Genomic DNA, 14,994 nt, shown 5'->3' with positions numbered 1-14,994 from the left:
ATCTGTCTCTCTGTGTGTATAGATAGGAGTATGTGAAGAAGTGTTGTGATTGCTTAATATTAATATTCTTTTAGCTTTGATCTCCTCCCTGGGGGCATTCGTGGCTCCTAAAAGGCACTGTGGAAATTTACAAGAAAGAATTAATGTCGTTCTTAAAGCATTCAGCTCTGTTGACCATTTTGGCCAAATCTGCAGTTTTAGCCAGGCTGGTATGAATTTAGACGTTTCTCTGGGGACCGAACGCCATCCAGCTATGGCCGGTCCCTTTATTTTATTGCCAGTTGATGTGATCATTTCCCAGCATTTAAAAATAGATGTTTGATTAAAGTTAATTAGTTCATCCTCACCCACAGCTTTGGTTTCCTTTATCAGCAGCATGCATGGTTTCCTTTCCCTTCATACTTTTGTATCTCTTGTTTTCCTTCCTTGATGGAGGAAACTGAGGCACGGACATGGTTACTGGGTGATTCCAGGTCAGCCCTTAAAGCTAGAAACTCCGAGTGCTCTCGATTTTTTTTTCCCCCCCTCCCACCTCTCGTGCAGGAATCTGGGTTTGCATTACTGGATGTAAACACAAATGAATTTTAGGGGCCCTCAGTTTAGGTGCCTCTGATCTTTGCAGATTCTGTGGCTGCATTCCTAGAGTTCCGCTTTTTTTGTTGCTTCCCTTAGATTTCAGTGTGAGAAAGAACGCTGCTCTGGGAGGTGGTAGGCCTCTCTGAACTTGCTTGCTGTCAGCAGCTTCAAAATTTCTTTTTATTATTATTTTTTACTTCAGAGAGCCCACTTAATCCTTTCTTACTCTGTTCCTCTGAAAAGTGGGTGTGCAGTTTGATTTGTGAGTGAGGTAATGAGGGCCCTCAGAAACTTCCATCCCTCCCAGTCCATGCTCCAAACACAAGAGAATTGAGAACTTCTGTGGTGGTCCGTTTCTATTGTATGAGGGAGTAAAAGCAGCCAGAGAGGTTTTAGGGTTAAGGGTGTGGCTCTTCTCCACAAATTGTGATGTTAGGACACAGTATTTGGAGTGGGGCCTGTTTATCAGCACAGACTAGTAGACTAGGAACTTTATGGGGTTTGCTGATCTGAGTTGAAGCCAGCTTTAACTTTGTAGAGACTTGCTAATATTTGAGAGCCTGTGTCTTTTGGTAACTCATCTGTGGGGTAAATGTAAGTGATAATACTAAGCTTTAAAGATACATACACATGCATATGGCAGTTACTTAAAGGTAGACTGTCCCTAGCTCTCTGAGAATATGCTGCATAGGTATATGGAAATCTCCCTTGAGAAGAGCAAATTGCATGATTTTGGGGGGGGAAAAATCTGATTTTGGCACGTCCTGGTATCTGAACATAAAACTTTGGATGTGTTGATCTCCTTAATCTGTCTCAAAGAATTTCTCTAGAAATGCCCTGTGTTTACCTCTGCTGTGTGTGTGTGACTCCAACTTCATGCTCCGCAGTGATGCCATTGTTCGGCAGCTCAGTCTCCACACCGGCCTAAATCAAGCATGTCTTTAATCCCTTTTCTTCTGAATGTGGAAGGCGGTTTTTGACCTCTGGGGTGTTCAGTACTGGGCCATTTGCACAGTGGAACCTTTTCCTTCCCTGATAGAAGCTTCGGTTGTGTGTCCTAGAGGATTCCAAGGATTCATGCTTTGGATGGACGGTTATAACTAGGGGGCCTGGTGGGCATGCTTTTGACTGGTTTGCCAGTGTAAAATCAATAAGGTATCTGGATGGGGGTTGGGACCCGGAGGAGTTAAGGCCCGGGATGGAGGAGTAATTGATGATTGCCTGCGAAAGTAGAGAGAGCTGTGCATTGTGGAGCAGTGTGGATGTTTCTATTTCAGTGATGATGATGGTGATTACTATTATTATTCAAGCTACCCTACCTATTGTGATGTTGTAAAATTCATGGTAAGGACGAAGAACAAGGGAAAAGAGGGAGAATGTAAGGAGCAAGAGACCTTTACCCTAAAGAAGTGAAGGAGTTGTTGCAAAATGCCCAGGACATTTTGCTTGCCACTGTGATCATCACAGTTCCAGTAGCTGCCACGGTTGGGCCAGAAACTAGAGATCCTAGATCCTTCCCACTGTGATTTTTTTGTTTGTTTGTTTGTTTTTGGTACCAATGAAGTCCCACTGTGGCTCTTTGGTGTGGTGGTTGTTGGAACCTCTCCATGAGGATTGTTTCCTTTCTTCTTGTGACTCCCGGTCAGGATGTGGGAAGGAGAGGTCCTTTGTCTTCAGGTCGTGCTCACTCATTTGGGGTTTAGACCGCCAGAGCAGGGCCCGTTTTAGTGTTCGCAGCAATGTGGTTGCCCTTCCTGTGTGTAAATGTGTCCGGTCTGCTGGCTCGCTCCTTTGTGCCTCAAGGTGAGGAAATCCCTTCTGGGCTCAAGGATCCTGTCTCTCTTCCGCTCGTCCGTCTCAAAGGTAGCCATGTGCTTGATTCTGAAATAAGAAAAAAAGGATGGAATCTGACATTGGCCTTGCCTACCTGGTGGCCCAACTTTTCCATGTTAATTAATTAGTACTGTGTTAGGGTTTTTGTTTTTGTTTTTTTTTAAGAGAACACCTTTTTTTCCAAAAACTTGAGTGTGCATGGGAGCAGCAGATCGCCCAAGAAGGTTTCGTGGGGAATGAGTGATGGTGGGAAATGGTTCCTGGGGCATCATCTGTCTGTTTACTTGTTGGGTGTTAAACTAACAAAAACCCCTGTCGTCTCTTTATCTCGGGGAGCTCTTCTGTGGGGTTATTGGGGTTATTTTTGGCTTCCATGTTCTTGGATGAAATGGGACATCTCCATAGCTGGTGGGGAGTAGACAGAGGGGAGCCCTATCTGCTCAGGGGCCCTTCTCCTGAAGGAAGGGATTATTATTTTCTATAAGCCGAGGTATTCAACCCACTTTCATTTGTGCTCTATTGACCATGAGTGTGGCAGTGACATCATGCCTCGAGACTGTCATTTGTTCTCGTCCACCTCAGCGCTTTGATGTGGGGAGGATGTCCGCAGACCAGCCTGGGATTAGCCTCGCAGACCTCTCTGCCCTGCCCACCCCCTTCCCTGGAACCTGGGGATCGATCCAACAGCTTAGCTGCTGACCCTTGTGTGTACAGTTGGGTTCAGACTGTGTTCGTGTTGAACCTGCGAGGCTGGCCCGAGCCGGATTTTCCCTGGCATCCCAAAGCAAAAAAAAAAAAAAAAAAACCACAGATTTTTCTTTAAAAATTTGAGTGAAACATAGACTTTATTTTTCACTAGCAATGGCAGCAGACTATGCATTCTGAATATCTGGGAGAAGGTCCTACCAAGGGGGCTGTTGTGGTAATTTTTCTCGCAACTCAAAGTGTGGCAGCCATCCCCATCCCCCAGCACGCACGCGCACGCACACACACACACACACACACACACACACAGCAGCTGAAAATGAAAGCTCTCTTTGGATGCTTGACTGTTTAATATGTAATGTGATACCTTGTCTCACAGTGACGGGGTGACAGACGGGCATTGGCTCTATAATACAGAATTACCTTTTGTGCGTCTCTTCCACAACAAAGCCAAATACATTGACTCTCCTAATATGCTAATACGTTTGGTGTGCTCCAGATGTTTTGGAAGCTAGGGAATCACTTCAAAGGTCTCCTTATTTTTTCCCTTCTCTTTCACCCGTCTTTGAGCACTGCTTTTTGTGAAACACAGGGGTTCAATTTTTTTCCCTTTGGTTTTGTATTCTGTCATGTGCGGATAGCTAATGGGAGGGCTGGTGAAACTTCTTTGTGTCTAAAACATGAAATTAGAAGGGCTGCACGTTCTGTGTGTGTGTGTGTGTGTGTGTCCGTCCGTCCGTCCGTCCCAGCATTAGAAAAGGATTCCCTTCTCTCTCTACACCGGTGTTCTGAAATCTGTAGTTCTCATCAGTTGCTTAAGCTGGAGTTCTGGAGCTAACGGGATCCTTGGCCTTGTTTGTATTCCTACCCCCCCCCCCCCCCCCCCGTATGTGAAGGCAAGAGGGAAATCATGGCCCTACATCTGCAGTCTTCCAGGGATAGGAATTCTTACCCAGTGCTGCCGCTGCTGTTCCAGGCTTAGGAAAAAAGCCAGTTTTGGTGTGTTGCCTTGAATGAAAAGCCTTTCATTTCTTGCTAATTTGGGAGATGGGCTGCAAGGCCCCGGAGTGTGATGGCCCGGTTCTGTTGTACTGGATTCTTTGGGGATTCTCAGCCTGTGAGGACGGGCACTGCTGCCCCGTGGTGGCCAAGTGGTCTCAGGCCTGGGACACGTTGCCCCTGTCCACCGCTGGTGGCTAGCCAAGGTTGCAGGCAGTCCCCAAGCTGCCTTCCCCCGCAGTGGTTTGGAATTTTCAGCTCATATTTATTGCTTTTGTGAGAGACAATAGACGTAGTTTAATTTAAGTTCAACCTCCTGAATATTAATAGAGGGGAACAAATGCTCACGTGGGGAGAACGGGATCTTTGGGCCATTCAATTTTCTCCGTTTAACCTCCTCTCCCAAGGAAGGTTCGTGGTGGTCGGGGGAGGGGTTTGGTAAAATAAAATCAGCTCATGTGTTAGGAGGGGACGCTGTTCCGTTAGTTCTCATTGACTAAAAATAATAATTCAAAAAATTGATGGCAGGGCTTTGTTAGGGAGAAGAAAAGGCAACACACACGTGCTTGTCTAATCTTCTGATAATGGCTCTTCTGCCCTGTGCCGTCCTCTTCTGTCTTGCTGACCCGGCTCTTCTGGATTGGGCAGGCAGTATGATTTGGATTAAAACATTGAAAATGAAATGGGGTAGCCAGTACACCGGAGGTGTGAGAGTGGACTGGGGAGGGGGTGGAGCTGGGTGGAGGTGGGCACATGTCTGTCCAATCCTGTTGACTGTCTTGCTGAAAATAAATGTACATGTTCTCTGTACAGGATGGGGTACTCAAACTGAAAGAGCAGATTGCATGCAGAACAAATGGGTCTTGCTCCCCTTACAAAGGCAGTGGAAAGCTGAGCTCCTTCAGTTGGCATTGACAGGCTATCAGTTACCTCTCTATGGGCTCCAGTTTTCCTAATCTGGAAAGTGGAATCAGACTTCTGTCTTTGAGTTCAGGTGACCGTCCTTGCTAATCGTCGGAATGGGGGAAACTTTGGAGTTCTCCGAAGAGCTGTTAGTCTGGTGAGGGCTTGGGACCGTGGACCCACAACTAGCAGTCGTTTTTTCTGTAGCTTAGCCACGCCTTGATGTGGATTCATAGCATCCTGTCCACTGCCGTCTCACCAGCGAGCTTCAGTGAGCTCATGCCGCATGAATTCACGTTCCCTTGTAAATTTCACAATCCACTTTCCCTGAATTTGCGCTTTGGACAGTCGACTTCTTGAGGGGGTGGTAGGGAACATCCTATGCCTTTTTACATTGATGCCTCTTAGATATGAATCCCCCCCGCCCCCGACCGTGTGTTACTTTTTTTTCCTCTGAATTTGTCATTAGCCGACTCCTTAGAGCTTTGTGATTAAGTTGTTTAAGTAATTGTCTTTGCCTTCACAAAATCCCTGAGAAAAGGTAGAAGAATGCCTCCCGTAGAACTTTGGGGTTGGATGCCTTATTTTCATTTAGGTCATCATAGATGATGCACTTGCCCCAAGCTTCCTAGTGTCTTAGAGTTCTAGGTCTCCTACCAGCTTGAACCTGGCTTTGCCTTCCAGTCATGGCTCTCAAAATGTGGTTCCCCGGACTGGCCAAGGCCGCATCAGCATCACGTGGGTGCTTGTGAGAATAGGGCAGACTGGGGGTAATGAAGTCTAGGGGACTGTGTTCGGACAGGTGATTCTGTTCGTGCTCAAGTTTGAGAATGACTGCCCTATAATCGGCAGAGATGATTCTCACCAGAAGGGCAGGAGTGTAGCTTGTCACTGAATAGCTTCACTCTTCTCTGCTCCCTCCCTCACTCACTAGCTGCTTACTCATGCAGCAAATACGGATGATCTTGTTATGTACCCAACGGTACAGTAGTGTTTCTGGCCGGGCTTCACCTAACACTAACTACATGGTCCTTGCTTGTTTCCTCCTTGATCAAAACACAGCTTCAAAACAACCCCCTACTCCTTCACTACCACCATCCCCCTGTTCCGTGGTTTTGGTGTGCTGGCCACCAGTGTGCTGGCTTCACTGATTCACGTTTCACTCTGTCCTGTCGTCTCCCCACCCCTATCACTTTTTCCTTCCCCTCCAAGTGCAAGGTTTCTTCTTTGCACTTACTGAGCCACCCATGTGTGCTTGTTGATCTCCCGCCTCGCTGGAATTAGGTTTTGTTTGATTTTTGCCTGTATCCCCAGGGCCCTGGCATATGGTGGGTGTTAGGAAAATGAACAGATGATAAAAACTTCAAAAATAAAATTAAAAAAAAAAAGAGCCTGGATGAACTCCCATTCTCTCCCTCCTCTCTTGCTTTATTCTCCTTTTTGTACTTATGGACTATTGGAAAATGTGAACTCAACCAAGAGTAAGCTTATACTTACGATGCCTCTCTTTCTCTCTCTCATTAATTTTACATGTAGTGCTGTAATCAGAGTTTTCATTTTGAACTGCCCAACCTTTTCCAGTGTGGCCATTCATCCGTCTTCTCTTTACATTTCTGACTTCTCTCCCTGGCCCAGTTTCTTCTTCTCTGAGTATCGCCTGTATGCATCCTTCTGTTTTCCATAGGCTTTCTCCTCACCCTGTGACCTTACTAAGGTGCTCTGTGTTACTTTATGTAGCTAATACCTATGCATTATGCAGGTTTAGTTGTCTAGAGCTTCATTAAATAATCTAAAGCCAGCGAAGATGAATTTTTCATATAAGTTGACTCAACTCCAAGGATACATCCAAAATGTTTCAAAAATTAATCAATATAAAATTACCGGATGTTTAGTTTTTCAGTTGATTAAAAATAATTCATTTCCTCCCCCACACTGTATTTCAGATGCTCAGTAGCTACATGTGATGGGGCGCCTGGGCGGCTCGGGCAGTTAAGCATCCGACTCTTGGTTTTGGCTCAGGTCATGATCTCGGGTCGTGAGATCAAGCCCCGAGTGGGACTCTGTGCTGGGTGTGGAGCCTGCTTAAGATTCTCTCTCCCCCTCTCCCTCTGTCCCATCCCCCCACCTCAATAAAACAAAAAAACACACGTTAAAAAAAAGAACCGCATATGACTAATAGCCCCAGTAGTGGGTAGCACGGACCGTACCTCTGCCTTTAGACTGTGACTTCCATACAGTTCATGTCTCCTTTGGGCCTCACAGTTTAAACTGCCCATGTTTTCTCTTTCTTGGGGAAGTCATGTATGTTTTCACTTCTGTTTTGCAGTCCTGACTCCCGAAAGCCGCACGTCTGAGTGATCACCGTGGGCTTTATTTATCGCATGACAGTAGATTTCCAACGTTGTGGTTTCCTCATCCTCAGAAAGGATGGGAAAACACAGAAGCAGGGAAGCGCATGCATAAATGGGTCGAGTCTCAGGGTTAGGTTACCTTATACCACGTTCTTTCAGACGACTTTACCAAACAGGTAGAATCCTGTTTCCTATATAATGTTTCATCCACTAGTTGGAACCACTCTTTAAGTGTTGGAAGCAGAAAGGGATTTAAGACAGGAAATTAAGTGCCTACAACATTGGTGGACATGCTGGAAGGACGAAAATCAAGGGGCTACACTATAGTTTGGCTTTGCTTAAAATTAAAAGCCAAGCACTGTGGCCGTGAAAACCTAGGTCCTGGGCAGGCATTCTTGTGGGTTCCCAGCTTCTGATGCCCATGAGGCTGCTGATGAGACCGAGAAATTGGGGGCCAGTCGCTGTGGACACTTGCGTTGGGGCGAGCTTCCCATCAGTAGGACTTATGTCCATGTCCAGAGCCCTAGATGCAAGAGCGTCTCAGTGCTACAAGACCAGCCAGGCTTTTATTCCACCATCGCCTATTACTGGGGCCTCCATGATTATTAAAATACTTATAATAACACTTAGCACAGGTCCTTCCCTGGGACCTTTCTCCAGTTCAGCTATTTAACAGAACACCCTGGGGCCCCAAGACTCCCTCTTCTGCATGGTGTCGTCATATATGCAGTCCTAGAGAGGTCTTCTCCTTTGAGACCATCAAAGGCAATGTGACTGTCTAATATAACAGATTACTATGAAGGGGAAGTTGTGTAGTAGGATTTCTGGTTAATAACTTAAGCTATGGCTCCAAAATAATGCTTTCTTTTGTCTGGTTCCTGAAGGCAGTTTCAAAAAGGATTTCCATATTATTTTTTTTGTTTTTTGTTTTTAAGATTTATTTTAAAGTTGTCTCTTCACCCCACGTGGGGCTCAAACTCACAACCCTGAGAACAAGAGTCGCACGCTCCCCCCACCGAGTCAGCCAGACGCCTCAGGAGTTCAGTATTTCTAGCGTCCATCTATTAGCCTTTGAAGGTTAACTAGTTCGAATTGGTAATACACAAGTGCCTTTCTTCCTAGCCCAAGTCCTGAAAGATGTTTACGTATTTCAATAAGAACCCGGCAAAGTATATTATGGTTGCAAAATCCTGCCTGCATTTCTTACTGATGAAATAATTTCCTAGGCCTCATGTAGGATGAGGTGTCCCGCTCAAAATGGGGATATGTACCTTCTAATCCTCTTCTTTCCAAATCCTGGTCCGGCCTCATCAGCCATGGTGTAGGGGTAACTGTGGTAAAGTGCTGCTTCCTGATGTCATGTGTTTTAAGTCTTTGTCCCCTTTTCTCACCTGTAGGGCTCCTTGGTAATGGCCAGTCTAAGGGATTAGGACCAGCGTCAGAACAGTCAGAGAATGAGAAGGACGATGCATCCCAAGTGTCCTCTACTAGCAACGATGTTAGTTCTTCAGATTTTGAAGAAGGGCCGTCGAGGAAAAGGTTAGTACCCAAGGCTGAAAATGCTGGCGCCTTAAACCTGGGACGCCAGTGTTTCCCACAGGGGAGCCAACTCAGGCCCACCCACCCACCCAGTCTCCTGGTAGAGGAGCCAGGGTTCTGGATGTTCTGTATCACAGGTCCTGGTTTCCAAACTTTGTCCACTAATTGTCACTCAAAACAAACATACCAGAAAATGCTGTGGGCCAAACAGAGCCCGTTCCTGCCCTGAGCATTGGCCAAAGGGTTGCCAACTTGTAACTCCTGTCTTCTCTGATCATTTTAAGTGACTCTCCTCAATTTTTGGAGTCAGTTCGATGGTATGTAGCCATGTCTGAAGAGAGCTGTTCCTAAAAATGTTGAAGAATTAAATGCGATGTTTCTGAACAGTGTTCCTCCCCAGGAAAACAGAACGGCGTGGTGTTTAGCCCCGGCGGAAATGGAGGGAATCGTTCATAAAACTTCTAATTTACCAGTTTTTTTTGGTTTGTTTTTTGTTTTTTTGGTTTTTTTTAATGACTTTCCTAAATAAGCTTGAGTTTGATAGGGAAGTTGGCTATGGGAGTTTGTTGTTTCACGGTCAAACTGTGGCAGTCGACATTATATAATGCTGCTTTTAATGAGGTGTTTATAAAACCTCTTGCTTGTCATCTGCCTGATTTCATACCTCATGTTGCGCTCCCCACCTCCTACCCCATCTAGAAATGATATTCCCCTTCCAGTTGTTTTTTTTTTTTTTTCTCTCCTTTTCCGTTCTCATACTCGAGGTTTTCCTGGATGACTAGGTTAGTGACTTTTTCTTAGAACCTGGTAGTTCGAGAGGTTGGGGAAAAGAAAAAAAAAATCCCTTGGCCTGGCTGCCGCTGTGTACTCTTTATCCAGAATTCTAGTTACCTTATGGAAATCGTCTAGATGCGTGTTATGTAATGACGTACGGAGCATAGTGGAAATTAAGAGGAAAGGATTGGCTTGGCCATGCATTAGGCATTTTGAGATCCTTACCAGAACCGTACTTCGGTCTGAAATTTGAGACGGTAGCTCAGTCTGAGTTTATTTTCCTCCATCATGCCTTGTCTTCATTTAGGAAACCCAGAATACAGTTTTCTCTTAATTTCCAGCGCTGTGTCTCAGAAGAGGTCTCAGATCTGTTGTTAGTCAGCAAGCATATGAACGAAGAGTCTCTGGCAGTCCTGGGCCTTGTAGGGTACTATCTTCTAAAGACCCTTGGGTGACAAGTCTGTCATGTTGCAGATACTCACCACAAACGTTCGCTCGGTCCCCGTTGGAGAAACGCACCCTCACAAGAGAGGGAAGTTGAGGATGTGTGTAGAAATCCCATCAGTGAATAGGTTGGAACCTGTAATGATGTTGTCCATGCTTCCAGACGTGGGCGGGTGGTCATGTATCTGCCATCATCTTTCATCTCCCATTTGGGGATCAAAATTCTGAGTGTGGTTGGAAATGTCTGCACCTGGTCCTTGAGCTGCATGGCTATCAATTATCCCCGCCCCCAAAGATCCCACCAGTACGAGGGTGTGATGACCAGCATCTCTATGGCTTCATTCTCTTGGGGTGGGAGGATGCTGGCCCTTGGTCCTTGACTCCCAGTAGTGCCTTTCTTATTTTCAGTGCTACTGGCTTCCTCTTTGCAGGCTGCTGTGTTGGTGTGGGGCAGCTGTGTGCACATCGGTCATTTGACTTTTGTCTCCAAACAGTGGAAAAGAGAAATTTTGTTCAGGATGAATCTAAGGGAAACGTAACCATTTCTAATCTGCTTTAATTTAGTGTGCCAAGTACCTTGTTTTACTGAATTAAGGATTCATAGCAGCATTTTATTTGGTTACAGTCACACTCTGCTAGGGAAATCCATCAGGGGCATAACGTAGGTTATGGTTTGACAGGTTGGGCTGGATTGAGGGCTGGTCTGGGGTGGCCTGGAGTTAACACGAGGAGTGCTTTGTAGTTTACAAGTAGGGAAGTTAGGGCTAAAATTTCTTGCAGTGTTGTAGGGTACATTGCAAATACAAAATAATAACTTTTTTTTTTTTTTTTAAACCTTTTAGAGAGGGAGGGCAGAGGAGAGGGAGAGAAACAGTCTTCTTAAGTAGGCTGCATGCCCGGTGCAGAGCTGGATGGGGGCTTGGTCTCACGACCCTATGATCATGGCCTGAGCCAAAATCAAGAGTTGGACGCTTAACTGACTGAGCCACTCAGGTGCCCCCAAAATAAAAACTTTTCATACTTTCTGGCTCTTAAAGAGCTCATTTGTTTTGATCTTTCGTTGGTATTTAGCATAAATAATTTGGTATGAACCCCGCCTTCTAATTAATGCATGTTGTTAGAACTGAAATCTGAATACCTGGGGCTTTGTCAGTGCCTCGCCAGACTGAGTGGTCAGCCTCCTTCAACTTTGGTGTGTTAGACCTCTCCTCATAAGCTGATGGGGTGTCCTGTCCCTGCGGAGACAATGTCAAACCCAGAGAAACTACCTAAAGTGGTTATTTCAAAATGTTACTTAGAGCACTGTTGATGAGACTCTGCTTTTATCTTGTGTCTACAGTTCCCTGAGCTTCGTGTATATACAGCCGGGAGGAGCGTATCTTGTGATTGACCCCTTGTGTTCTTGGTAGGCATTTAGACTGTGTGGGACAAAACCCTGAATCCTAAAATTCCAGGGCCATGATTTAGGTCTTTGCTCTGGACCGAGCATTCTACATTCTTTAGGAATTGGTAGCCATTCTCGTAAAGTTCATTGCCCTTGCTAAGTAGATGGTTTTTAGGATATTACCAGTTAATTTGCCTTTTCTCTCGGGACTGGAGGAAAGAGGGAATTTGTGTTTGACTTTTGTAAGGAAAATTAAAATAAGAGGTGCAGACTGCAAGTCTTAGACCATTGCCTTGAGTTTCCAACCTGGAAATCAAAGCGATTTCATTTTCTGATGATGCCTGTCATGTGTTTTGTTAAGTCTTTAGTCCAACTTGTGTGTTTGCAAAGTGTTATTTTCCTATGGGAAAGCCCCCTGAGCTATGTTTGGCCCTGTGTACTTGCTGCCATTGGTTGTACTTGACGTCGGGTTTTTTTTTTTTTTTTTGGCATACAGAAAGCAGTAGAATCCAGAGTACTGTAGCGTTTATTTTTCTTTTTTGAGGCAAAAATGAAAGTTATTTTTTTACCTAGCCATTAAAAGGAAATCCTCTGAAATCTTTGTCCACTCTTTGTGAAAGGAAGAGCCTCTCTTCTGTACGAGCTCTTTGCTTGTTTGGTGGCCACGACATCCCAGCCACTGGAGATCTGGAGGACTCCATGCTGGTGGGAGTTCCTAGGTGTCGATTTTCCTTTGTATTATTATTTTTATTATCATCATTATCATTGGGATAAATGATACTTAAAAAATTCTACATTAAGGTAATGTCACTGTTCAAATGGAAACATTATAGAGACTTTGAGCCTGTAATCAGCTCCTTCTGAATTTGATGGTGGCCATGCCTAACTCCTTACCCTCATCATCCTGTTACACTGACACGACCCCTGCCCGTCCTGTTACACTTGGCTCGTCTAAAACTCGTGTTTCCTGCAAGAGATATCGAAGTATTTTCAGAAACCAGAAGGGACAGATTCTGTCAATTGTGGATAGACTGAGAAACTCCACAATGATGGTTATGGGCATATGGACTACCTGTTCAGCTGGTAGAAAGGAAGGTGGCATACAAAGTTGGTGTGACAGTGTACTTTTATTGATTTATTGATTTGTTTATTATTTAGAGCAAGTGTGAGTCTGAGGAAGGGAGGAGCAGAGGCAGGGGCAGAGGGAGAAAGAAAATCTCAAACAGGCTCTGTGCCCAGTGCGGAGCCCGACGCAGGGCTCGATCTCACAACCCTGAGATCATGACCTGAGCTGAAATGAAGAGTCAGCCACTTAACTGAGCGACCCAGTCCCCCGCCCCCATATACTTTTAAATGCACATAAATGGAAGATCCAAGATGTATGGTTTGAAAGGGGTCCTTTGACTGCTGGGATATGTAGCAGAATTAACTGTGTGTATTTATTTTACTTAATCTGTGGGTGGAGGGAATAAGCAGGGAAAATACAATAATTGGTGGTTTTTAGGGATGTGTCAAGGGGACCTGGTATTTGGCATAGTGGTTCACAGCGCGGACTGGAGCTGGACAGTGTGGCGTCTCTGGGCTCACCCTCGGCCAGTCCTGCGCCGTTGGGCATCTCCTGCACCATGGCCGGGCCCCCGTTTCCTCGGGTGTTGAAATGTCCGCGGCACTAGTAACCACCTCATGGTGGTTTTGTGGACTGAACAGGGTGATGTCGGGAGAGCCTGCAGGTGTGTGATGAGAGCTGCACACGACGTACGACTGTTAGCTCTCCTCGCCGTGTGCGACCCATGACTTTGCTGCCTGTGAGTCTGCACATCGATTGGGGACTTCTCAAACATGTTCTGGAGGAATTTTGATTTATACAGATTGTGATTTGTATCTTCCCTCTGTGGTGACACCGTCACCACCCTCTGTGGGCAGATGGAAAAGTGTAGGCACATGTCCCTCTTCTGAAGTTACTGAGTCACAGGAAGGACCCTTGTGGCGGACAGCGTGAATGCCCCACAGAGGTTGGTGTAACCCGGTTATTTGCTTGCGTGGAGCAGTCATGAGTGAGATTCTGTCAATTGGGATAGACTGAGTGCAAAGACTGTGTGCGAAAATGGGCTGTCAGTGACGTTAGTCATCATTTCGCCTTGTGTGAGGGGGCTGTTTTGCTAGTACTTATTGCTGCTAAAATTCCTGCCTTACTTTGGGGGGGAAAAACACCTTCAGGAGAGCCTAGTGAACTAGTTAAAAAGTACAGACTGTGTATCTGCGGGTCCCACATGTCTTCTTGTTAAAGAGCTGCTGTATCTTAGGGCATCGATGGACAGAAGACTGAGTTTAAAGATGGTCCTTATTCCGGTGGATGGGATTTTGCATACGGAGAACCAACTTTTTTTTTTTTTTTTTTTTAAGATTTTATTTATTTGAGAGAGAGGGCACAAGCTGGGGGTGGGGGGAGGCCAAGGGAGAAGCAGGTTCCCCACTGAGCAGGCCCCCTGGGGGCTCAGTCCCAGGACCCCCCTGGATCATGAGCTGAGCTGAAGGTAGACACCCAACCGACTGAGCCATCCAGGCGCCCCTCACAGTGAACGTCTGTAAAAGAATTAGAATTTTAAAAGTCTAAATGCTTGTTTCCCCTTAACAAAATGCATTAGTAGTAAAGTGCGCTGTTAAAGCACTTGCTCGTTTTGCTTTGAATCTTGGCAATACGAGTCACACGTAGCCTTAGATCATTTCTTTTAAGTCTTGGTTTAGATTTAGACCTCTCTGCTGACCAGGGTGTTACAGAGTGTTACAGCCTTGAAGACGATTTTACAAATCAGAGTTTAGTACTGTCCTAATTTTTAATTCTGCAGCTGTCTTGACTGAAACACAGTCTCTACAGGAATAAAGAAGGGAGGGAATGGCAGAATGGAATATTAGGTGGGACCCTTAGTAACCACAGAAGAGAATTGTGGAATTAAATATAAAGTAAATGTAGATGTCTCAGGCCTATCTGCTTTTTTATATTTATCTAAATGGTTGGCATTGTTGGTGTTTTTCTTTTCTTTCTTCTAGATCTTTCTTTCCGGGGTCGGATCTTTCTTTCCGGGGTCGTTTTTCTTTTGCCTGAAAGGATTTTAATACTTTTTTTTTTTTTTTAAATACTATTTATAGGGTTGGTAGGGATAGATGAATCTTTTGGCTTTATATGTCTGCGAAGGTCTTTATTTCACCCTCATTTAAAATACATATGTATTTGTGGGAACTGCAGGACAGAATGTACTTGTAAGAAATTTACCTTGATTTTTAAAAGACCTTTTGCTCATTATAGAATTTTAGGGCACTGTCTTTAAAATGCTGTGGTAGGGACGGGCACGTCACTCAGCCGTCCCCTGCTTCGCATTAGTTCCAGCAAGTCTACTGTCACTCTTTTAACTCCTAAGAGGTGTCCCTTCCCTTAGTCTACTTTTTTTTTTTTTTTAAAGATTTATTTATTTTGGGGGGGGGGAGAGA

At 45.2% G+C, this 14,994-nt stretch overlaps 1 protein-coding gene across 3 annotated transcripts in view; it reads left to right on the top strand.

The window, feature by feature from the left end:
• Positions 1–14,994, top strand: part of JARID2 (jumonji and AT-rich interaction domain containing 2) — a 171,548-nt gene that overhangs the window by 57,511 nt on the left and 99,043 nt on the right. For 2 of the 3 annotated variants that reach the window (XM_034660295.1, XM_034660296.1), the window contains one exon: positions 8,765–8,906. The exons of the other annotated variant lie outside the window; for it this stretch is intronic. Coding sequence is in view for 1 of the 2 variants with exons in the window: in XM_034660296.1 (XP_034516187.1) it covers positions 8,765–8,906 (142 nt within the window). In the remaining variant the exon portion in view is untranslated. The remainder of the gene's footprint in view (positions 1–8,764; positions 8,907–14,994) is intronic. 3 annotated transcript variants of the gene reach the window in all.

This window comes from Ailuropoda melanoleuca, chromosome 5, assembly GCF_002007445.2.
Source record: "Ailuropoda melanoleuca isolate Jingjing chromosome 5, ASM200744v2, whole genome shotgun sequence".
NCBI classification, from domain to species: Eukaryota; Metazoa; Chordata; class Mammalia; order Carnivora; family Ursidae; genus Ailuropoda; species Ailuropoda melanoleuca.
This window is presented reverse-complemented; position numbering and strand designations above follow the sequence as displayed.